This window comes from Phocoena sinus, chromosome 14, assembly GCF_008692025.1.
Source record: "Phocoena sinus isolate mPhoSin1 chromosome 14, mPhoSin1.pri, whole genome shotgun sequence".
Taxonomy (NCBI): Eukaryota; Metazoa; Chordata; class Mammalia; order Artiodactyla; family Phocoenidae; genus Phocoena; species Phocoena sinus.
In genome coordinates this window covers 26,868,343-26,893,925 of record NC_045776.1, presented here as the reverse complement: position 1 = coordinate 26,893,925, position 25,583 = coordinate 26,868,343, and the positions used below count along the sequence as shown (strand labels likewise).

Here is a 25,583-nt window from a genome sequence, read left to right as displayed (position 1 = left end):
AGTTTCAAAACCAACATATTTTACACAGTAATTTGAATTCTATTCCTGAGCTAAGTGTAAGAATTGTCCATTATTAGCCAGCGAAACACCAGTGAGGAAAGGGTACGTGGAGATATGAAGGAGGATAACAAGGAGAAAGAAGCTTTATTCACTCATTCATTCATTCAACAAAAATCTATTGAGCATCTACTCTGCGCCAGCAACTGTGCCGGGGCCTGGGTCAGGACCCCAAGGTAAGCAAACTCTTGTTTTCTCAATGCTTACCCTACAGCTCCGGTGATTACACAAACACACATGAAAATATTAGCAAACAAGATAAAAAATATTAGCAATCAAGTGCTACAAAGGGTGCTCTGCTTTTTATGTCTAATTTATTTTAAAAGAGAGGAAAAGATTTGAAACACACAGGGCAGAATGTTAACATTTGTTAACATTGATAATTCACAGTTGTGACTACATGGTTGTTTGTCACATTGTTCTCCATCTTCTCCTCAATTTGTTCATGATAAAAATGTGTTAAAATAATTTTTAAAAACTAAAGCGCAGAACTGAAATCACTAACAGGACTTGGAGTCGGTGCAGGGAACTTCCTGGGCTGTGGCAGCCTCGAGAAATCTTTGCACCTTGCTGGTGAAACTAACATTAAACATTGCCTTAAACCTGGGGAAATCCGACATGTAAAGAATTATTTAAACTGAGTTATTCAAGACTGGATTCAGATATTTTAAGGCCCTGAGCACCGAAAAGCTTAGGGTGCCACTTCACACCTTGTACTTACTTAAAAGTTCTGTGACTGTTAAAATTCAAATAGCTCCGGTCTAGACTTTCTGATTATGAAATATGTGATAGGCTCACTGAGGCTCAGCTTTACTCTGTTGTCTCTGAGGCTCAGCTTTACTCTGTTGTCGCTGACGACAGCCCAGCTTAGCTAGGTCTCCTGCTGTGTAACCCACAGTCATGTCTGTTAACCCCTGACTCTCATGGCAGTAATTCCTGCAGCCGTCGGAGGGTAGCAAAAGTAGCCCAGGCTTCCCAGAGTCAACTACCAGGGGGAGTTTCAGGGCAAAAGACAAAATTATACATTGGAGAAGCAATTTAAAAACAGACAAAAGTGCCCATGAGAGTGGCATTACCTCCATTGATAATATCTTCCAAAAATTATGAAGTGTTACTAAGATGTATGGCAGTGAGTTAAAAAATATATGTTCCAGGGAATTCCTGGCAGTCCAGTGGTTAGGACTTTGTGCTTTTACGGCTGGGGCCCCAGGTTCGATCCCTGGTCGGGGAGCTAAGATCCCACAAGCCACATGGCACAGCCAGATATATATATATATATATATATATATATATATGTTCCAGGCACCGTGATAGGTTTTTCTTATTTTGAATCCTCCCAACAGCTTGTAGGTAGGTATTATTATCCCCCCATTTCACAAATGAGGAAATTGAGGCTCATAATCTAATCATAAGATTAGATTCATAATCTGCCCAGAACCTGGAAGGAGCAGAGAAAGTATTCAAGTCCATGTCTGATCCCAAGGCCCTTGCTTCTTCCTCCCCTTTTGTCCCCTGCTTTTTACACACACACACACACACACACACACACACACACACACACACACACGACTTTTCTAATATCCAGTGTTCTGCAAAAAGATTTTATTGAAGTATAGTTGATGTACAACATAGTGATTCACCATTTTTAAAGGTTATATTCCATTTACAATTATTATAAAATATTGGCTGTATTCCCTGTGTTGTACAATATACCCTTGTAGCTTATTTTAAACATAACAGTTTGTACCTCTTAATCCCCTACCCCGATCTTGCCTCTCCTCTCATCCCCTCCCCACTGGTAACCATTAGTTTGTCCTCTATATCTGTGAGTCTATTTTTGTTTTGTTATATTCACTAGTTTGTTTTATTTTTTACCTTCCACATATAAGTGATGTCATACAGTATCTGTCATTATCCAATATTTTTAACTATTTATAAATGTATATTATTATTATTTTAAGTATTAGAGCTGCTGCCTTTGCCGTCAATCATTTAGTGATAATATTTTTATATAAAACAAACCATAGACTATAGTAAAATGAAGGAGCTTGCTTAAATATTCTCTGAGACCCTCCCCCATTTTGATGGGAGACTGAGCGTCACAGACTTCTAACCTGGGACTTCAGCACTGGAGGAGGCCAGTGGAGATGGCTTATGGGGGCGGGGGTGTGGTGCATCCATAGCGCTCCATTCACAGTGTGTGGGTAACTGCACCACCTGCCTTTGCATACAGCAGGCCCTGGGGCCAAGTGTCAGGAAATGCCGCCTCAGATGTCGGAATCACCAGGGACATTGAGCCAAAACAGGCTGAATCCGTGGGGTGCAGGGCACTGGGCACTGTGGGCACTTGGGTTTCCTTGGGAAATCGCACCCCTGATGCCAGAGCCCAGGACTCCAGGCGCTGAGTGCCCAACCCAGTGGGGCACTGGGCCTGCAGCCCAGATCACGCAAAGTCTGGCCGGGTGCCTCCGGATGAAATGGCATCTGCGTCCTGTCCTCACAAGCCACCTCCAAGGAAGGCCGTGCCTCCTCGGGCTCTGCAGGGGGAGACTGAAGCCACTGTCATTTCTACACTCCCCAGGTCAGTAGAGGATGGGAGCGCACCAACCTCTGAGCCTCATCTCCAGTCTTCTCGCACTCCTATGCTCCCTCAGATCTGGCTCCCTGAGAACCGTGCCAGCAGCACCCCTCCTCTGTTCCAGAACCTTCCAAGAATCCCCATCACCAAAGGACAAGTTCCAAACCCTCAACTCAGGGGCCCTTCCAGCGCTGCCTGCAGCTTTGCCTGCAGCCTCGTGACCCGCCATGGCATTTCAACTCTCACGCCTTTGCCCTTGGCATTCCCACTCACCCTCATCCCATCCCCCACTTACTTGAGTCCCACCCAAACTTCAAAGTCCAGCTGAAGTGTCTTCTCCTCCCTGAGCCCCCTGGCCCAGTCAGCATAAGTCGCTCGGCACCACACATTCTGCCGAGTCACTGGTCCCCTTTGCCTACCTCTCTGCGTGTCGTCCCTACATGCTTGTAGCCCTTTCTAGAGAAGAGACGTGTATATAAACCTGATGTAAAATTGTCTTACCCAAGATCCCTTAAGCAAGCAGAGTGGGGAAAAGGGGCTGACTCGGGTACCTTTAGGTTCTAGAACTCCAGGATCCTGAATCCCACCCTCTCCAGGGTCCCTCTTGAGGAAAATTAGAGCAGGAGGTTTTCACGTCCCAGGAAAGAGGAAGAAACAAGGTAGGGTGGGGGGACACACCCCAGATGGCTCACTGGGTCCAGCCCTCCTGGGGTGGGTAGAGGGGTTATAGACACAGAGGTGTTTCTAAACTCTCACCCTCCCAGGCAGGGAGAGGCTGGATTTGAAGGGCAACTGGCTAGGGGGCCTGAAATGGCCTAGGGTGGGGTGTGAGGGTACCAGAAAAGCGGAGAAGAGGAGGCAGGGCCAGGGCTCGGCCACGTGCCATGTGCAGTGCTCACCTCAGAAACTGGCAGTTCTCAGACACTGGAATGGCCCAGCTGCGGGCCAGCCTTTGGTGGGATTTCAGGCGGCAGCAGCAATTTGATGAGGGAGACATTCCTAGATGAGAAGGCGCTCCCTCCCAGTCACACCTGCCTGCAGCTGCCTCATTCCTGCCTCCAAAGATTCCCGGATAGAGATACCCCCGGAGCTCACCCGCTTTTGCTAACTATGTGACTCCTGGCATTTCACCTCTTGAAGCTTCAGTTTCCTCGCCTGTCAAAGGGGAGAAATAAACCTCGACCTAAGGATATAAACAGTCCACAGAAGCAGATATATAAATTCTAACAAATGTGTAAGAGCTTAAATCTAATAACATACAACTTAAATGCATGTAACTCAGTGTTCTCTTCCAGAGAAGACAAGAAAGCTGTTGGAGGACTAGGTGAGAAGGAGTCTTACTTTCCACATCCGTACCCTTTTGTGCTTTTTGAATCTTACACATGCAAAATCAAGGAAAATTGTGGTGTGGGTTTAATCTCACTGGTAACCAAAGACTTGCAAATGAAAGTTATGCAATTCTTTTTTTTTAACCTATCAAGTTGACAAAATACATGTAATGTTAATACCTAGGGCTGGTCATTGGTGTCAATCACCTTTCAGGAAGAGAATTTGGGAATATGTATCAAAGGGTATAAGAATGTTTATACCTTCAGTCCCAACGATAACCCTTCCAGGATCCTCGGGAAATGATTGAACTTTGATCTGATGAAATAAAATTTATATTTTAAGGCAGGACAAGAAAAATTAAACATAAAATTCTCTCTCTGTGTTTGTTTGGGCCTTCTCCCTCCCTAATGTGCAGGGCGCAGCTGCATTAATGTGCAGAGCTCCTCAAAGATGGGAGCGCCTGCTCAACCATAAAGATCAATTTTTTTTTCTTTCTGCTGAAGCTAGCAGTGTAACTTCTTAAAAGAACAGTGTTCTTTCCCACTTCTGTGGGCGGTCATGGTGACTTGCTGTTCGCTTTGTATGTGTTTACGTGGACTTTATGTAAAATACCAGTATGTCATTTTGATGTACAAACCTTTGTCTCAAAAGCATATATGACTGGGCTTCCCTGGTGGCGCAGTGGTTGAGAGTCCACCTGCCGATGCAGGGGACACGGGTTCGTGCCCCGGTCCGGGAAGATCCCACATGCCGTGGAGCGGCTGGGCCCGTGAGCCATGGCCGCTGAGCCTGCGCGTCCAGAGCCTGTGCTCCGCAACGGGAGAGGCCACAACAGTGAGAGGCCCGCACACAGCAAAAGAAAACAAACAAAAAAAAACACAAAAAAACGTACATGACTGTGTCTTCGACTTCTAACAGGTGGAACAGTTCCCAGAGCTTTCTTAGAATCTGCTTCCCTGGTTATAATCTTCAGTTTGGCTCAAATAAAATTCCCTTTTTTTCTTCTTAACTTGATAGTTAATTGAATTTTTGTCGACAGATCAGAGGGCTTCGAACCAGACACACAGTTGTCTGGAATCTTTTATTAATCAGGAAACATCCTAAATGCCCAACATTGGGGAAAGGCTAAGGAACTGTGGTGCTAAATGACAGGTGGCCATGTGGCCCCCAAAACATCATATCTATGAAGTCATTTTAAACGGCGCAGGGAAATCATTAACTTTAAGTAAAAAATAAATAAATAAATAGAATATATGTGTAAGTTCATTTCTTTAAAAAAAATGCTCAGAGGAGAGCCTAGGAGAAAACATTCCCTAAAGCTAATATGTCTCTGAATGTGGTATGATGAGGGATTTTTTCCCCACTTATTTATACTTTTCTGTCCTTTCCATAAGCTCTAAAACAAACATGTATTATTTTTATAATCACAGTAAAAAAGTAGAAACAATGCAAACTCAGAGCAATACAATAATAATGGTAATAATAATAAATAACAATCATCGCAGACAACTTTAGAGACCTTTGGAGGCACTTAGTAGGTCCTTAGTAGATGATGCTTGGACTTTCTCAAGTAAGAAAAAGCAGATGCAAAAGCCTTCTGGTAACTCTTTCACGTTGCACAAACAGGAGGGATGGTGATGAGGACAGCTGGTATTCACACAGAAAGGGAAAATGGGGAAAACCAAGCAGGGGAAGTTTTTTCATGCTGAGATTTGAGAGGAGGAGCTGCTCCAGAGAGTTTTATGCCTTTCTCCAGAGTAACTGCTGCCACCCAAGCCCCTCAGGGGCCAGTGACCTGCTGTGTGGGTCACCCAGACTGTGGCCCCTGTCCTCTCCCCGCATCATCAGGAGAGCCCAGGCCCCTGTGAGGATCGGGACCTAGGGATCAGCAGCCGGAAGTGGCTGCAGCAGTTGAGCTAAAACTGCTTCTTAACCCTTCTTGACTCAGGCCTTGACCAAGAACGCAACCAAATCCACCTCTTTTCCTTGAGTCAACTTAGTCTCAAGCTGGTGGGCCACCAAGAACATGGTGCCCTTGCCCCCTGAGGGACCCCGTGCTGGTCAGAAGGGCCACTCTCATTCCCTGACATTGATCCCTAAAGCGGGGGATGGTCCCATAATGCCCTTACTCTCCCTTAACCAATCATCGTCTTCACTCTCCTTGGGCCATTTCACCTGTAACACACCTTGGATAAAACATCCAATAAAAATCCAACTGTACATCAATACTTGTGCTTCACTTCCACCAGTGAGTGGGCAAGTCTCCCGGGAGGCAGACAGTGAATGAAGTGAATGAGTGAAGCAGAGGCAGAAGGAACTGGGATTCTTATGCTACCCCTGCCTGGGTAGGTGTCCTGAGCCCCAGCCCGCTGCTGCCATAAGAGAAGATAGGCCCTGTGTTGCCATTTTGTTCATTCTTCCAAGAGATGCTGGAAACCCAGACTTTTATTTTTAATTTCCCAATTTAAATGCTGTGCAGACCAAATACCCCCTGCTGAGGGCTGCACGCAGCCTGGGGACCCCTAATGACGGCCCCTGGCTTATATCCTTTTACTCGATGCTGCCACTAGTCCTAGGAGGGAGACAGAGTGTGTATCATCCTTCCCAGCTGAGGAAACTGAGGCCGAGAGTGGGAGTTACCTCTCAGCCAGCTGGAGGCAAAGCTAGGCATGGAATTGAGGAGACTGGCCTCCCAGTTCAGCCACCAAAGTGCGGGATCCTATGCCAGGAGTCAGCACACCTTGGGGTCTTCCATCTCGGGGGCTGGGTCAGCGACCCTCAGCCTTTGCCTCCTGCACAACAGACGGCCTCATCATCACAGAAGGCACCCACAGAGGAAGCCCAGGGGTGTGCAGCTCCTGAGCCCTGCCTGCAACCGCCCTTTCCCTCCCACTGGACAAAGAGTATATTAGGAATGCAAATTACTGAGCTGCTGTTATGACAAGATAACCTCGAGTCGGCTCTATTCGCAAAGAATAATAGAAGAAGAAAATCATTCACAAAACAGCAGTACTTAACTTTCCTGGGAGGCTAACCTATTGAACTATTCATTTGTATTTTCCCTCCTCCAGTCCAAGAAGGTAGCTTGGCTTTTTCAACCTCTTACTTTAGGACCATGTGGGTTGTGGAGGCTGAACGCTTCCCAGCTCACCGAAGAAACTGTGCAAGGCCAACGGCAGTGGGAGGCCCTTCAGGTCTGGGGATGGGTGGGTGGGACCATGGCTGAGCAGGAAGTTCCTCAAGTCCAGAAAACCCATGATGGTGGTCTGGAGTTCCTCCCCATTGTCGCCTTCTAAATGGACAGCAGGGCCTCGAAAGGACTGCTGCTTGGGGCACTTTGGGAGGCTCGACCCAGGGTTCCAGAAGCCTCCAGGGAGCAGAAGTGGACTGGCTGAGGCAGGGATGGCCCGGGGAGCTCCCCAGCTGTTTTGTTCCACACAAGCCTCCAGGACCTTCACACTATCCTGTGGGGCGGTGGAGGAAAGGCACCTCAATAATGATAGACTAGGTTTCCCACCAGCTGGTGGATACAGTTTAGTCTTTTTTTTTTTTCAATTAAAAGAAAATGAGGGGGGCTTCCCTGGTGGCGCAGTGGTTGAGAGGCCGCCTGCCGATGCAGGGGACACGGGTTCGTGCCCTGGTCCGGGAAGATCCCCCATGCCGCGGAGCGGCTGGGCCCGTGAGCCATGGCCGCTGAGCCTGCGCGTCTGGAGCCTGTGCTCTGCAACGGGAGAGGCCACAACAGTGAGAGGCCCGGGTACCGCAAAAAAAAAAAAAAAAAAAGAGGAAATGAGCCATTTCTTTCACACCAAGCTTGTCAAATAAAATGTATAGCCACTCTTCTATAACTAATCAGCAAAGCACTTATGTTGTACCTCACAGCTGACATGTGTGTGTGTGTATGTATATATATATATATATATATATATATATATACATATATTATTTTATTATTCTATATTTGTTGAACAGCCATGCCAGGCTGGGGTTCAACAGTGAACAAACTAGCAAAGGCCCTGCCCCAGTGACACTTAATTTTGACCAGAGGGAGACAGATAAGCTAACAGGAGACACAACACATAATGTGTCAAACGGTAAAAAGCGCTGAGGAAAAAATAAAGGGCGGCAAGGGGAGTAAGGAGTTTGGGGTGAGGAGATATCCCACACAGGGTGGTCTTCTCCTTGAGAAGGTGACATCTGAGCAGGATAAGAAGTAGGTGATGAGGAAACGGGTGGATCGGGAAGAGAATGGTCCAGAAGAGGACTGGCACCTGCAGTGGCCTGAGGCGTGAGTCCAGTGGCTCGTTCTGGGGCTGGCAAGGGGTCCAGGGCAGGTGGCAGGTGAAGCAGTGCCACCTTTCTGCGGCCCCTCAAAGCCATCTAGGAGGGAGGTGACCAATGTCATCTTCTGGACATCTTCTGGACAAACCTCTCCGGGGCTTGCAGACTGCCCTCCTCCCCTCCCACAGTCCTCCGCTGTCCCCAGGTCCACAAAGGAGCTGGGGTGGGTGCTCAGGAAGGCCCTCTCGGAGAAGGTGCAGGCCCTCCCCACCCAGCTCGGAGAAGAAGTGCCTGCCAGCTGGGAAGCCTTTGCAGGGGGATTAATGGGCATAATTACCAGGTTCCACGTACTCCCTCACCCGGTCTCCATCCTGACTCACTAGTGACTCACTTTATTTCCCAGACGGTAACATCACCCCCAAGAAGAACCTCAGGGGGAAAGGGAAGTGCGTTCATTCCCCAGGGTTTGCCTGTGGAGCCTTTCATTGGGGGCAACAGAAAAGATGCTGCAGGTGAAGCATCCTGAGGACAGGAATGGGGGGCGCTCCCCAGGCTGACACCCCCATGCTCTCCACCCCCAGAGGGGAAAGAAGGCTGGGTGCAAGTGGTGGGCACTGGCATGGGTGGGGGTCCGCGGGCAAGTGGCAAAGGGCTGACCTCCTTGAAAGGCCCTTGGTGTCGGTGAGCCTCCTGGATGCCAAGGCCATCCATGGTTCTGCGGAAGCCTCTGGCTAAGGAGTGGCCCGCAGGGAGTCCAAGTACAGCCAGTGCCAACATGAAGGGAGGGGAGGGTGAACACGGGGGCACCAGTCATAGGAGGGGTCCAGAGAGAGAAACCAGATGAGCTCCAGGCACAACTCTGGGGCAACCTCGCCCCACCCCAGCCTCTGCGTCACAGAGAAGCTGGGCTCCCCCCTGGCCAACTCCCAAACAGTCCTGCTCCGCTGCCTGGCGTTCCAGACCTCTACTGCCAGGGCCAGACCCAAAGAGTGGGGACCCGAAGCCATCCAAAAATGTTACAGCCCTTCCAGCTACTCTTTGTCAAATCTTTGCTCAACATTTATTTCAAGGAGGGGGGCCGATTTCAGGAGGAGCATGGGGTACCATAGGGGTGCGCACACCAGCCCTCCAGCTTCTTCCGGGACTCAGGCCGCAAACAGCACACCACAGAGAGCGGAGTGGGGGCCCCCTCCCTCCTTGGACGGCAGTGGAGTGATGGGGACATGGGGGAGGGTTCACTCAAACACTCATCCAAGCATTCATTCCAACTACTCTCTCTCTCTAGAGCGCCCACTAATTCTATTTTCTCCATCCTATGGCAGCCCCCAGATTCTCCGTGTGCAGGTGCCTCCGAGGTTAGCACCTCACACTGTTGGCCAGACCTGTGGAACCCAGTCCAGCTAAACTTCTCCAATCATTTCATTCCTGCCCCAGCCTTGCCTCCTCTTAGTTCCTTTGGCTGTTATGGGTTGAATTGTGTCTCCCTGCCCCCACCAAAAAATATCATATGTTGAAGTCCTAATCCCAGGGTGACCTTATTTGGAAATAGGGCTGTTGCAGATGTAATTAGTTAAATTAAGATGAGGTCACACTGGAGTACGGTGGACCCCTAATCCAATATGACCAGTGCTCTTATAAAGAAAGGGAAATTTGGACACAGACATGTGCACAGGGAGAAAACCTGTGTTAAGATGAAGGCAGAGATCTCCAGCCAAAAAATGCCCAAAATTACCAGCAAACCACCAGAAACTAGGGGAGAGGCATGGCCTGCAGACACCTTGATCTTAAACTTCAGCTTCCAGAACTGTATGATAATAACATTCTGTTGTTTAAGCCCCCAGACTGTGATACAGTCAGCCCTTCACACTGGCAGTGTCCAAGTCCACGGTTGGTTGAAGCCATGAATGTGGAATCCGCAGATACAGGGGGCTGACTGTAAGGAAGCTGAGCATCTGTGGATTTGGGTATTTGTTTCTCCCAATAACCCCACCCTCTATGCATGGCATCACACACACACCTCCTGGCTTACCTGCCCCATTTCCATCCCTCCACAGTCCAGGGCCTCGGCAGGACCTGTGGGCACCCTCAAAAGGTCTGGCAAAGCCCAACCTGTGACAAAAGCATCTAGGCCACCCACTCATACTACCTAAGACTAAACCGAGACCAGAGAGGCCATTGGCCTCAGAGCGCCAGGGAACACAGACAAATGTAAAAGCCTTCAATGACTTCCATCACCTGCTCCTCCAGCCTCAGCACCCCAGCCTGTCCCCCAGAGTATCTCCAACCCCAGTGTCTGCAACCCACTAGTTCTCCAAAGCCCACATCAAGTCCCACCTCGCTACTCGCCATCCTGATTGCTGTCTCCTCTGAAACCTACAAGATTTATAGTCTTTGTCACACAATTCCAAATGTATTTATATACCATCTTACCTATTTTTCATGTTTGTCTCTTTCAGGGTTCTGTAAGTTCCTTAAGGACATGTAGCATACTTAATAATTCTTGAGTAACATCCCTTCTCGCCCAGCACAAAGCTGAATGAGTGTTTAATGGACATTCATTGACTGTAGGGCAAAAATTGGGGTATTCTCTTTGTATGCACCTTTCATTCAACAATTAATGTCTGGCTCTGTGCTAGGTCCTGGGAATTCAGAGATGAATAAAATATCTCTTACAAGGGTTTTATAAGCTGTGCGGACTTACAGAAGTTACTCATCCTCTCTGAGTATTAAATGAGGAGGATTGGATCTGTTTAACGGGACTATGGTGAAGATTAAATGAGATAATCCTCATTTAGGATTATCTGCTTAAATTAGAGTCTGGCTCATGAACCTTTAATGAATATTAATAATTCATGTAATTACCTGATGAAACCATCACCTGTAGGTGCATGTATGTGGAGGGGGGGTGGTGTCCCTGCACAGAGGGTTAAGAGCTAAATTTGAGAATTATTGGATGAGAGCCTGTTAGATGAGAAGTGAATAGGCCTGGATAAGTCAAAGGGGAGAAACCAGATCCTCTAAGAGGTAAAATTTGCCTGGAAAGTGCAAATATCAAAAAGAAAAAAACTAGAGAGAGAGATGGGCAAGGGCGAGGAATGAGAGGCTAGCTCTGCATCCCTGAGGGACATCTGGGGAAGGGACAGGAAGCTGATTAATACCCACCACCTAGTGCAAGCTGGGCACAGAGAGCCCAGGGCCAGGACTAGAGGGAGGCAAGCAAGGCACCCAGGGCACAAAATCGAGGGCGGCCCCACCCTCCACCTTGTGCAAGCGCAGGGTCGACACCTGAGAGAGAGCCTCCTTAAACTTTGTCCCCTGGGTGCCTTGCTTGCCTCTCCCCAGTCCCAGCCCTACAGCAGGTGCCCCATCAAAACTAGCTCTGACCAGCAAAACTGTAGCGGTTCTGCCAGCAAAGCACAGACCCCAGGCGGTGGTCAGCTCAGCCCCTTCCTCCTCTCTAGGGCGCCCTCCAACTCCACCCTCTCCCCACTAGGCACCATCCCCCTCCAGAGCCACCCCCCCGGTAGATCCTCCAGTCCCTGTGATCCCCACCTCCTGGGGCTGTGCCTGTCTCTCCAGGCAGTCAAACAGAGGGCTTTGCCCCTCGGTAGCGGGAGAGTTGGATCAGCGGCGAGAGCCTTCGAATGTGCACTTGAGATACAGCACGAAGTCAGGCTGTACTTTTCCTTGACCCAGTTTCATATCCTCAAGCTTCAGGCCTGCACCAGCCATACGCAGGCAGCCCAGATCTGCTCCCTTGAGGCACAGGAAAGAGGAAGGCTGGAGGGAAGACAGAGTATAGAAGAGTCCTGTCTACACCAGACAGGACAAGGCAGGGCCAGCCTGGGCTCCTGCCTGCTGTGCAGTCACACAGAAGGCAACAGGACAGTGCTGGGCAGCCTGTGCTAAGTACACACAGCACAAGTGCTGTGAATTCAGGGCAGGGGAAGCGCACTGTGGACTGAGAACAAAAGGAGAAGCAGGATTTGGACTGGCACAGAGACAGTCAGGGAGGCATAGCAGGTGGGAACACAGTGTGGGTAAAGGCACAAAGTCAGGACAGACGTGATGTGTATAAAAGACCCTTGGCTGGCAGGAGCGATGTTCTCCTTTAAGAGTAGGGCTTCAGGTGGTCCTTTTGGGGCTTGCAAGGTGGGTTGTTCCGTCTTCACTGAAGGGGTATAGTGGGCTCTTCAAGTTTTTGGAAAAGTATAGTGGGCTCTTCAAGTTTTTGGAAAAGTCACTTTAATAAAGCTTTGAGAACTCTATTCTTTCAAAAAAATAGTGGGGCTTTAGGCACAGGCTGATCATGGGGGTAAGACTTTTGTTTGGGGAGGGCGCAGGGGATGGAGACATTTGAGGACTTCTATTTCTGGCAAAATGGCAGACTGAAAAACCCTCTGTGGCAGGTGCCCCTTCAGGAATGAAGGATTTCTTCCCCACCTTCTGGGGGTGCCCAGAGTTCACAGCCCCCAGCTCTCAGTTCCCTCTGGGAATTGCCTCATGTAAGGAGAGCCAACTTGGTCAAGACCACCCTCTTCCAGAGGCAGCTGCATCCAATGACTGAAAATTCAACCCAGAGGTATAAAGGCCCAGCCTCCTCACCCTGAGGAAGGCTCAACTCAGGGAATCCCACAGGGTGGCTAAGGCCTTCTCTGGGACTGCACTGCAGCTCAATTTCTTCCCCTGCTCAATCTTATTCCTTCTCCCTTCTTCAGGTGTTGATCCCAAGAGCACATCTTAATCAACCTTCTGCATTCTAGTCTCTGGCAAAGAGTCTGCTTTCCAGAGAACTCAATCTGTAACATCTCCCACTACAAAACACTAAAATACAACTAAAATATACATAATATGTGTAAAACTCCTTCTTAAATGGATGAATAATATGGCAAGGAAAGTAGTAGATGAGTTCTAAAGCCAGCGGCTGTCATAGGGGCATCGCTCAATCCCCATGATTCATGCTTCCCTTGCAATGGCAACAGAGCCTACTTACAATGAAGATTCTCGTTGGAAACCTCTTCCTACAGCCAGGAAAACACAAATAATCCAAAGGCAAGACAGAAAAAAAAGCAAAGCAGAATACATAAAAAAACACAGAATATGATGGCAGAAATAATATTCTAATATCATATGGTATTCATCAGTAAGCACAATAAACGTAGATATACTAAGCTTTCCAGGTAAAAGATAAATATTGTCAGACTAGATATCAAAACTGTAACTATATGCTGGTTACATAGACATGGAATGAAAGACATGGAAACGTTGAAAAAAAGGATAGAGACAGTCATGACAAGCAAATACTAGCCAAATGAAAGCTGTTTCACTATATTAATATTAGACAACGTCAACCTTAAGGTTCAATGTATCAATATTACTAAAAATAAACTCACTACACTTTAACAAAAGATTCAGTTCACTAGAAAGACAATTTGTCTAAACTAGTATGCATTAAATAACATCACTTCAATATGTATAAGGTAAAAATTGGTAAGTTGACAAGGAGAAACTGATAAATCCACTATCACAGAGGAAGATTTCTATACACATCTTTTAGAAATTGACAGAACAACTGAGCCAAAAAACAAAAAAAATAATGATACAGAAGATTGAAAAATTTAAAAAACAACTTGATAGAAAAGACAAGTAAGAATACTGCACCTAACAATGAGAGAATCACATTTTTTTTCAAGTACACACCTAATGTTTATGAAAATCAACCACATACGAGATCACAAAGAAAATCTCAACAAATCTCAAAGAATCAGCATTATAAATACCATATTCTCTTATTATCACAATGAATTTGGGTTAAAAATTCAAAAAGATAAATAAAGTAGTTGGAAATTTTAAAAAATTTCTAAATTTATGAGCAAAAATAAATAAATCATGAGAGAAATTAGAAAATATTTGGAATTCAAGACAATGAAAGGGGCTCCCCTGGTGGCGCAGTGGTTAAGAATCTGCCTGCCAATGTAGGGGACAGGGGTTCGATCCCTGGTCAGGGAAGATCCCACATGCCATGGAGCAACTAGGCCCATGTGTCACAACTACTGAGCCTGCGAGCCACAGCTATTGAGCCCGTGCACCACAACTACTGAAGCCCACGTGCCTAGAGTCCTTGCTCCACAACAAGAGAAGCTACCACAATGAGATGCCCACGCACCACAATGAAGAGTAGCCCCCACTCGCCGAAACTAGAGAAAGCCCCGTGCACAGCAACAAAGACCCAACGCAGCCAAAAATTTTTTAATATATAAATAAATAAAAAGTTTAAGACAATGAAAATACTTCTGGTAGTTACAAGCTGTATGACCTTGAACAAATTACTTAACTTCACTGTGCCTCTATTTCCTCACCTAGAAAATGAGAATAGTAATTGCATCTATTACTTGTTAGAATTCAGTGTGGTGATATATAAACCACTTGGGCTGGTACCTGGCATATGGTAAATGCAATATAACACCAAATTGCTGTTATCATCATCATCATCCCAAAACATAGGGCTTTAACTAAAGAATTATTTAGAGGAAATTTTATAACCTTAGAAGTGTACAATGGAAAATACTGAAGACTGAAAATTAAAGAGATAAGCATCCAACTTAAGAAGTTAGAAAAATAATACTAGAATAAAACCAAAGCATAAAAATTAATGAAATAGAAAGTAAAGATACAAGAGAGGAATCAACGAAGCCCGAAGCTGGCCATTTAATAAACATCAGTAAAAGAAATAGAAAAAGAAATAAACAATGTTAGGAATAAAAAAAGTGGCCAAAACTCAGATGTAACAGAGAATATTATGAACTTTGTATGAATAAATATGAAATCTTTTGAAAATTTTCTGTAAAAATATAATTTGCCAAAAAATGATTGAAGAAATATAAAAACCTAAGCAGCCTTAAACCATTAAAGAAACAGAATTAGTAATTTAATTTTAATAATTAATAATTTAATTCTAAAATTCTAGTAAGTTTAACAAGGAAAACATTAGGTGCTGGTGGCTATACAGGTGAATTCTATGAAGTTTTCAAAAAATAAATGTCAAACTTCCATAAACCATTCCAGAAAACAGATAAATAGGAAACATTCCCAACTCATTTTACAAGACTGGTTTTAAAACTAGACAAAAACAGCATTTAAAAAATTACATGCCACTATCATTCAAGAACATGAGATACAATATCCTAAATAAAAATATTAGTCAATAAAATCTCACATCATATAAAACAAATAATGTACCCTGAACAATATGGGTTTATCTCTAAAATTATAAGTTTAAGATCTATTAGTACAATTTACCACATCAAAAGAGTAAAGGAGAAAAAGTCCATATCGTCCAATAGATGTAGAAAAAGCATCTGATTAAAATTAGTATCCAAACACAGTAAAACAACAAAACTTTTTAGCATATTCCACAAGGGAACCTTCTTTACCCTACTAGAGGATATCTACAAAACAACAACAAACAAAACAAAACCAAGCACACAAACTCAGTGGTGACACTTTACCACCATTTCCCTTAAAATCAGGATTAATGACACCATATACAAAAATTAATTCAAAATGGATCAAAGACCTCAACATAAGAGCTAAAACTATAAAAACTCTTAGAAGAAAACATAGGTGTAAATCTTTGTGACATTGGATATTGTACACAGGCAATGGTTTCTTAGATATGACACCTAAAGCACAAGCAACTAATGAAAACAGTAGATGAACTGGAATTCATCAGAATTAAAACTTTCATGCTGTAAAGGACATCATCAAGAAAGTGAAAGGCAACCAATAAAATGAGAGAAATGTTTTTCAAATCATATATCTGACAAGAGACTTATATTTGAAATCTATAAAGAACACTTAAAACTCAATAATGAAAAGACAAATCATCCAATTTAAAAATGGGCAAAGAATATGAATAGGCATTTCTCCAAAGAATATATACAAATGGCCAAGAATAAGCACACAAAAGAATGTTCCACATCCCCAGCCATCAGGGAAACACAAATCAAACCCACAATGAAATACCACTTCAAAACCACTAAGGGGACTGATCAAAAAGACAAATAAATAATGAGTGTTTCCAAGGATGCGGCGAACTTGGAATCCTCATACACTGCTGGAGGGAGTGTAAAATGGTATAACCACTTCAGAAGACAGCCTGGCAATTCCTCAAATGGTAAAACATAGAGTTACCATATGACCCAACAATTCCACTTGTAGGTATATACCTAAGAGAAATGAAAACGCATGTCCACAGAAAAACTTGTACACAGGGCTTCCCTGGTGGCGCAGTGGTTGAGAGTCCGCCTGCCGATGCAGGGGACACAGGTTCATGCCCCGGTCCGGGAAGATCCCACATGCAGCGGAGCAGCTGGGCCCGTGAGCCATGGCCGCTGAGCCTGCGCGTCCGGAGCCTGTGCTCCGCAGCCGGAGAGGCCACAACAGTGAGAGGCCTGCGTACAACAACAACAACAACAAAAAACTTGTACACAAATGCTCATTGCAGTCTTATTCATAACAGCAAAAATGTGGAAAGAACCCAAAAATTCCATCATTAATGGATAAAATATGGCGTACCCAAAAATTGAATATTACTCATCAAAAAAAAGAAGCGAAGTACTAACTTGGGACTGACATATACACACTGCTATATTTAAAATAGATAACCAACAGGGACCTACTGTATAGCATGGGAAATTCTGCTCAATATTCTGTAATAACCTAAATGGCAAAAGAACTTGAAAAAGAATAGATACATGTATATGTATAAGTGAATCACTGTGCTGTACACCTGAAACTAACACAACATTGTTAATCAACTATACTCCAATATAAAATAAAAATTAAAAAAGGAGAAATGAAGAACTGACACATGCTACAACATGGATGAACCTTGAAAATATGCTTAGTGAAATATGCCAGTCACACAGGACCATATATTGTATGTTTCCATTTATATGAAATGTCCAGAACAGACAAATCCATAGAGACAGATTAGTGTATTTATTCATTTCTAGAGCTGGGAGATATAGGGGTACTAGGGGATGATGGCTAAGGGGTACAGGGTTTCTTTGGCAGGGTAAGGAAAATGTTCTAAAATTGATTGTGGTGAGGGATGCATAACTGTGTGAATATGCTAAGAGCCATTTAATTGTATACTTCAAATGGGTGAATTTTATGAATTTATAGATGGGTGGATTTATGAGTATATTTCAATATAGCTATTCTTTTTTTAAAAAATTTTTTAAGGAAAAAATCAGAATTAAGGCCAGGATATTCACTATGACATTTTTATTGAGCATGATATTAAAAGGTCCTAATCAGCACAGTAAGATAAGAAAAGTAAATTAAGGTATAAGGATTGTAATTTCATTCTTTTACATGTAGCTGTCCAGTTTTCCCAGCAACACTTATTGAAGAGGCTGTCTTTTCTCCATTGTACATTCTTGCCTCCTTTGTCATAGACTAGGTGACCATATGTGCGTGGGTTTATCTCTGGGCTTTCTATCCTGCTCCATTGGTCTATATTTCTGTTTTTTTGCCAGTACCATACTGTCTTGATTACTATAGCTTTGTAGTATAGTCTGAAGTCAGGGATCCTGATTCCTCCAGCTCCATTTTTCTTTCTCAAGATAGCTTTGGCTATTCAGGGTCTTTTGTGTTTCCATACAAACTGTAAAATTTTCTGTTCTAGTTCTGTGAAAAATATCATTGGTAACTTGATAGGGATTGCTTTGAATCTGTAGATTGCTTTGGATAGTATAGCCATTTTCACAATATTGATTCTTCCAATCCAAGAACATGGTATATCTCTCTATGTGTTGGTGTCATCTTTGATTTCTTTCGTCAGCATCTTATAGTTTTCTGAGTGCAGGTCTTTTACCTCCTTAGGTACGTTTATTCCTAGGTATTTGATTCTTTTTGTTGCAGTGGTAAATGGGATTATTTCCTTAATTTCTCTTTCAGGTCTTTCATTGTTAGTGTATAGGAATGCTAGAGATTTCTGTGTATTAATTTTGTATTCTGTGACTTTGATTAGCTCTAATAGCTTTCTGGTGGCATCTTCAGGATTTCTATGTATAGTATCATGTCATCTGCAAACAGTGACAGTTTTACTTCACTCCCTAAAACCATACACAAAAATAAACTCAAAATGGATAAAAGACCTGAATGTAAGGTCAGACACTATAAAACCTCTTAGAAGAAAACATAGGCAGAACACTCTTTGACATAAATCGCAGCAGGATCTTTTTTGACCCACTTCCTAGAGTAGTGAAAATAAAAGTTAACAAATGGGACCTAATTAAATTTAAAAGTATTTGCACAGCAAAGGAAACTATAAACAATACGAAAAGACAAGACTCAGAATGGGAGAAAATATTTGCAAACGAAGCAACGGACAAAGGATTAATCTCCAAAATATACAAATAGCTCATGCAGCTCAATATCAAAAAAAAAAAAAAACCCAATCACATAATGGGCGGAAGACCTAAATAGACATTTCTCCAAAGGAGACATACAGATGGCCAAGAAACACATGAAAAGATGGTCAACATCACTAATTATTAGCGAAATGCAAATCAAAACTGCAACGAGGTATCACCTCACAGCAGTCAGATGGCCATCATCAAAAAATCTACAAACAATAAATGCTGGAGAGGGTGTGGAGAAAAGGAAACCCTGTTATACTGTTGGTGGAAATGTAAATTGGTGCAGCCACTATGGAGAACAGTATGGAGGTTCCTTAAAAAACTAAAAATAGAACTACCATACGACCCAGCAGTCCCACTACTGGACATATACTATATTCAAAAAGACAAGTGCACCCTAATGTTCATAGCAGCACTATTTACAATAGCCAGGACATGGAAGCAACCTAAATGTCCATCAACAGAGGAATGGATAAAGAAGATGAGGTACATATATATAATGGAATATTACTCAGCCATAAAAAGAAACAAAACTGAGTTATTTGTAGTGAGGTGGATGGACCTAGAGACTGTCATACAGAGTGAAGTAAGTCAGAAAGACTTACAATTATCACATATTAACATATTAACAAATTATATTAATAACAAACATATTAACAAATATTAACACATATGTGGAATCTAGAAAGACGGTATAGATGATCTTGTTTGCAAAACAGAAATAGAGACATAGACATAGAGAAAAAATATATGGACAGCAAGAGGGGAAGGGGGGGATGAATTCAGAGATTGGGATTGACATGTATACACTATTGATAGTATGTATAAAATAGATAACAAATGAGAACCTACTGTATAGCTCAGGGAACTCTACTCAGTGCTGTGTGGTGACCTAAATGGGAAGGAAATCCAAAATAAGGGGATATATATATATATATATATATATATACATATAGCTGCTTCACTCTGCTGTACAGTAGAAACTAGCACAGCATTGTAGAGCAACTATACTCCAATAAAAATTAATTTTTTAAAAAATGGTATGAGGATTGTAATGAAAGGGAAAAAAAGTCTACAAAGAAATCCCAGAAGACTCTACAGATAAATTATTATCATTATGTGTTATTATTATTATCATCAAGCTTGCTGATTATAAAATCAATATACAAAAAAAGAATTTATTTTTTATACTAGCTACAAATGGTTAGAAAATATAATTTTTTAAAGATTTTTTTTTTAACAGTAGCAGTAAAAACTATGTAGCTAGAGATAAATCTAACAAAAAATGTTCAAATTCTTTATGGAGAATTATAAAGCTCCACTGAGAGACAGTGAAGGAGGGCATTCAAGGCCCATGCCTATCTAGTCGTCCTCTGAGATTAAGTTTAAAAGGCAGGTTGCGACCAGATCACACAATGTCCTTTCTTCCTTAAAAAAAAACAAAAAAACAAAAAAACAAAAACAGAAACATTGCCCTTTCCTTACCCCTCTGTTAAAGTATGAGTAACTGAAGTCCTTAACACTCCAGGGATATGAGTTTATGTGAAGGTTTTAGCACTAACAAAGGGAATTTGGAGCAGTGGAGGGCTCAAAGGGAGAATTTCCTTTTTGTACAGTAGAAACTAACACACTTTGTAAAACAACTATACCACAATTAAGAAAAAAATAGAATTTCCTTTTTAAGGCTGAATTTATGTTTTAAATGAAGTGAAACAGAATTTTTTAATGAAGTAGAATAGAAAATACTAAAGTGAATTTCTCATAATAAGGCCAAATATTCTTTCACAGAATGCTTGTTTCAGATGGATGTATATGTGAGTGTGTCCTGGATTCCTGGGTATAACATATTTCTTAACTGTGGATAACAATCCTAAAAGTTGGAAAAATGCTGATTTTGATGCTTGGCGACTCCAAGATCTCCATTGTTAGTCTGGCTCCTGTCCACCCACAGTTCCCGAGCTCCTTTCCAATGAGCTGCTGGAGAGTTCCAAGTGGATTGCCTTGCAGGATCTGAGCAGATCTAGACTTGAACTTGTTACCCTCTTTGCTCCAGACAAGCTCCTTCTCACATATTTCCCACTTAGTTCTGCATAACCCGGCCCTGCCCGCCTCACCCTGCCCCACCCTGCCCCCCAGCTATATAGGAGGTATGAAGAATTACTCAAGTCTCCCCTGCACCTTTCTACCGTTGTTCAACCTGGGTACCTTCCACCATCCTTCCACATTCCCACGTTTTTATGGGTCATTCCCCTTTCCTTAAGACTTCCTTCAAATGCCTCCCTGCACCTTGAAGACACCCTGATTCACTATGGCTCCCTCCACATCCTTAGAGTTCCTTGTCCACAACTCCAGTGTGGCTTGTGTATGTGTTATGTGTCCTTCTGTCTTCCCCATAGACTGTGAGCTCCCGAGAACCCTGCGCTGTGTCTGTCTTGCACACCATTGTGGTGTTCAGCGTGTAGGAAATCTTCGTTAAGGATTTGTTCAATCAAGAGCAGATGTGGAGCCAGGAAGCACCAAGGGCAAACTTCACAGCTCTGTTTCTTTCTTGCCTTTCCCTCCTAATCCACATACAGTGTGCCTTCTCCTGTAGAGACCCTGAGCCCACTAAGCCACGTGCGCTGCCCCACCTTCCTCCTCTCCTCCTCCCTCCCCCTCCCCTCCGTCTCCCCTCCGCTCCCTTTCCCGGCAGTGTCCCCTGTACAGCACAGGGAGAAGCCAGGGGCCCAAAGAAAGAATGCAGACTGACTCACACCCCCACTTCCTTTGGGTGTAATCTGTCCCTGATTCTCACCGGAACAGCTGGCCCTCTTTGTGCCCCTGAGCTCTTTGTGTCACATCAAACAATGAAGGCTCTGACGAATGCACCCACACAGCTCAGCACAGAAGCAAAGATGGACAAATGAATCCCTGGCGCCAAAGTAGATCTGCCCCCAGCACCACGTTCTCCTCACTTCGGACCAGGCTGTGACAACAGCCTCCCCTTCTCTCCCTTTCTCTACCCCTTCCTTAAAAGGCTTTGATCACATCCCTACTCTACTCAAGGACCACATGTGGCTCCCTATGGCCTAATGAACCAAATTCCAGCTGTCCTTCCCAATCCGCAAAGAACTTCACTGAAGCCGCTGACCCAATATTACGTCTGTCCCCTCCTTCCCTACACTCCCCCTTATGCCAGTGGGATCCACGTCTTCACTGTGTCCCTGTGATCACTACCCCTGCCCGTGTGCACGCACACACCACTTTCAGTCATTACCCAATATTTTGAGAACCTACTACGTGCCAGGCACCATATTTGGCGCTCAGGGTACAGCTGGGGACAAAACAGACTGAACCTCTACCTCATGGAATTTTCATCTAGAGTAGGGTTTCTCCCCCTCAGCACTGCTGACGTTTGGGGCTGGATAAGTCTTTTGTCGTGGACAGGCCATGCATTGCAGCATCGTTAGCCCTATCCCTGGCCTCAGCCTGCGAGATGCCAGATGCTCTCCTCTCCCCATTGTGACAAGCAAAAGTGTCTCCAGGCATTGCCTGGGGAACAACACTGCCCTCTATTGAGAGCCACGGGCCTAGAGCAGCAGAGAGGACTTGTTACAAATCATCTGAGGAGCTTGTTAAAAAAGCAGGTTACTGGATGCCACCCCAGAGAGGGGCCCAGGAATCTGCATGTCAATGGCCATGCTGGTGACTCTGATGCAGGCTGTTCCAGGACATCTGTTGGAGGAACACTCAAGTGTTTCTACACAGGAGACAGACCAATAATCCCATCAAGTTGATTCATTACGGTGATGAGATGTGTAGGAAACAAGATAGGGGAGCAGGTGCTATTCGTGCTTCGATGTGGCAGCCGCAACCTGGTTGAGGGTCAGGACAGCCCCAGGAGCAGCTAACCAAAGGTTAAGCCAAGTGTGACAGCACAGGTAGGGTCAACCTGGGAGAGGTGCGAGGAGGCGGTGCCACATCTCCGCACCTTTGCTCCTGCCCCCTTCGGTTCCTGATGTGCACTTCCGCTCACCTGCCCAAAGCTTCTCCTTCCTTCACGGGCCCACTCAGGTCAAGCCTTCTCCGGGCAGCCTTCCCTAACAGCTCCAGCCCAGTGGTGCCTCCTGCCTTAAACATTTCAACACTCGTTCCTATCTCATGTGTGGCCATTGTGTTTCCCCAAGTAGACATCAAGCCCCCTGAACACCAGGACCACATCATCTTCTTTAGAGACCCCATGGTGCCCTTCCAGGATTGAATGCATGCAACTTTTGCTTGCTTGATTGGATTCATTCAGTCCCTGGAGTGAGGCCTGTGAGGCGGCCTCTGAGACTGAGGGGCTCAGGGTCTCTGTGTGAGAGGATGGCATGCAACTGGTATGCCCGCTGAGCTCCGGGCAGCCGGCACACCCACCCAAGATCAGGGAGGGCCTGCCGGGGCAAGCACCTAGAAGCTGAGCTGCCATTTGCCGTGGGCATGGATATTCTCCCGCTGTTGACGAGACGGCAATGATCCCGGCAACCCCGGCAGCTCCGGGTAGGTGCCAGCAGGGGGTAGGAAGGAACCCACAGCCAACCTGCTGAGGAGCAAGTGCAGCAAGCAGGCCATTTGGGGCCCAGCAGGGTCATCTCTGGGGGGCAGCAGGCCCAATGGGCTCCGGCAAGCCGGGAGACTCTCTGAAAATATCCTTTAAAGATACCAGCACCAGGCAGAGCTCGTCAGCTGCCCTCAACCAGAGAAAAACGCTCTCTGGGAAGGTCAGGAGCAGCGGCTGGTTGGAAACAAATGTCCTGGCCAAGGCGCCTCATCCTACCCAGCTCTGGGACATGGAGCGGAAAATGGCCTAACTGCTTGGCTTTCCTGCTGTGAGCCAAGGCCCGGCAGCAATGTCACTCTGTCATCCCTGAGTGCCGCCCAGACTAGGGGCACAAATGACTGCTGTGGAATCCAAAGGATGAAAAGAGAACAACTCTTTTATTATTTAGAAGTTTAGAGAAGACGGGATGTTTATATAGCTAGCCAGGCATTTTGTTTTCTATCAGCCTCGCTGGGGAGGGGCAGCGAGAGTAGGAAGACAACTGACAGCAAAGGAAAAACCTCCAGTAGAAAAGAGAGGTGGGTTCTTTCCAAAAGAGGCTCTGAAATGGGAGGATCCTGGGGCAGCCCTCTCCCCAAGCCCTGAAACCAGGCAGAGTAACCCGAAGCTGTTCCCCCGCCAGCAGGGCAGGCAGATGAAAATGGTTGGCATTTCCGTATATTTTCCGCACACACAGGGACCGAGGCTGGGCCCGAGTTTCTGAGTGACACCTCCTACTGCTCTGTCTCTTAATGGAGTTTGCCCGTGGATGAGGTGGGGTGGGAGGAGAGCCCAGGAGGGGAGGGTTAACTTCTGCTGCAGCTCTGACCTTCTGCGTAAGGATGAGAAAGAACCATCTGTTTCAGAGGGATCAGGGTGTGAGTTTCACAGATCCAGTGGTTACTGGTTTATAAGGATTCACTATCTCTGTCGCATCGTCCTAGCCCATTATCCCCCCAACCTAACCCGGCACTCCTGCGGGGAACAATATGCTTTTTCCCCTAAGGGCCACCACAAAAGTTCAGGACTCGAGTGGTAAGCCTATCCGATTTTGAGCCCTCCACACCCGGCAGCCTCTCCTCCAACCAAATGGCCAAATGGCGCTGTAGATTTGGGGACACCGATCTGACCCCTGCGGCCGCTCAGGGCATTCACATGGATTTATCGTCAGCTTGGCCGCTCCGAACTCCAACCTGTCCCCCATTTTTCACAACAGAACAAAGTTGTTGGGCGCCTCCGGCCAGCGCTGGGCAGGCGTTCTCCTCTAGCTGGGAGTAGAGATGCGCTTCGAGCGCGGTGACCCGAACCTAACGCGGCGGTGCTCGAGGCTAAATTCAGACCCACGGTCGCTCACCCCGGGGACGCCGAGGCGGATGCTGCGGCCGCCACCTGGGGACTCACCCGCGGGCTCCGCGCACCCCGACCCGCGCTCGGACTTTCTTACCTCTTGATGTAGTTCCTGCCATACAAGATCTGTTGCAGCAAGGTCACCAAGGCGAAGGCGCAGATGAAGATGAAGAGCAAAGTTCGGTTCCCCAACAAATCCCGGTTCGCCGAGGGGTCCGCGTAGCGCATCCTGGCGGCCGCTCGCGCACGGCGGGTCGCGGCGTGCGCCAGGCGCCTGGGGGCCCCCGCAATCACGCGCGGGGCTGCGGGGCCCCTGGGGGCGCGCGGCCCACCAGGCGCCTCTGCGCGCGGTCAGGAGGGTGGAGGACTTCTCCGGGCAAAGTTGCCGGCTGGCGAAGACGGAGCAGGGGCATCCGAGCATCGCCCGCGGCGGGGCGGCTGGCAGAACAGGGCAGGCCTCTGGGAACTCGACAGCGGCCCCGGGCCTTCCCTCCGGATGCCTTTCCCTCCCGGCGTCCGCGCCCGGCAGCCTCCGATTTCCCTGCGGAGCGGCGACGCCAGGTGCCCTGAGCGCGGGCGGCCCCTCCCGCCGAGGTGGCGGCCAATGGGGAGCGGGGCACGGGCAAGGTCCGCCTGTGCGCCCGAGAGCGCCGCACACCGCCCCCTCCGGCCGGGCTCCGGATCGGTCTTCGAGCGCAGTGCCCGGCCCTGGCGGGCCAAGTCCGATCTCCGGGCCCGCAGCGAGGGAGCGCGAAGGTCGGCCTTCAGTTCTGCAGATGGGAGGTAGGGGACAAAACACCCGGACAGTCTGGGTGAAGACAGGCGGGCGATGGAAAGGGGAAGGGGTGGAGCGGAAAATGCCGGGTTTGAATCGTGGAATTTAAAAAGGAGGCAGGAAGGGAAACCGCGGCTGCGGAGCTGGGCTGGCTGGAGGGGAGCGTTCGCATGCGACGCGCAAGGCACCGAGTCACCGCCGCGGCCGAGTCCTCGCGCTCTCGGGGAG

General features: G+C 46.2%; 1 protein-coding gene across 2 annotated transcripts in view; it reads right to left on the bottom strand.

Moving 5' to 3' along the window:
- The window catches only part of ST8SIA5 (ST8 alpha-N-acetyl-neuraminide alpha-2,8-sialyltransferase 5), a 64,449-nt gene extending 39,641 nt beyond the window's left edge, over positions 1-24,808 (bottom strand). For both annotated transcript variants that reach the window (XM_032602746.1, XM_032602745.1), the window contains exon 1: positions 24,678-24,808. In XM_032602746.1, coding sequence (XP_032458637.1) covers positions 24,678-24,808 — 131 coding nt within the window. The remainder of the gene's footprint in view (positions 1-24,677) is intronic.
- Between the last annotated feature and the right edge of the window lie 775 nt (positions 24,809-25,583).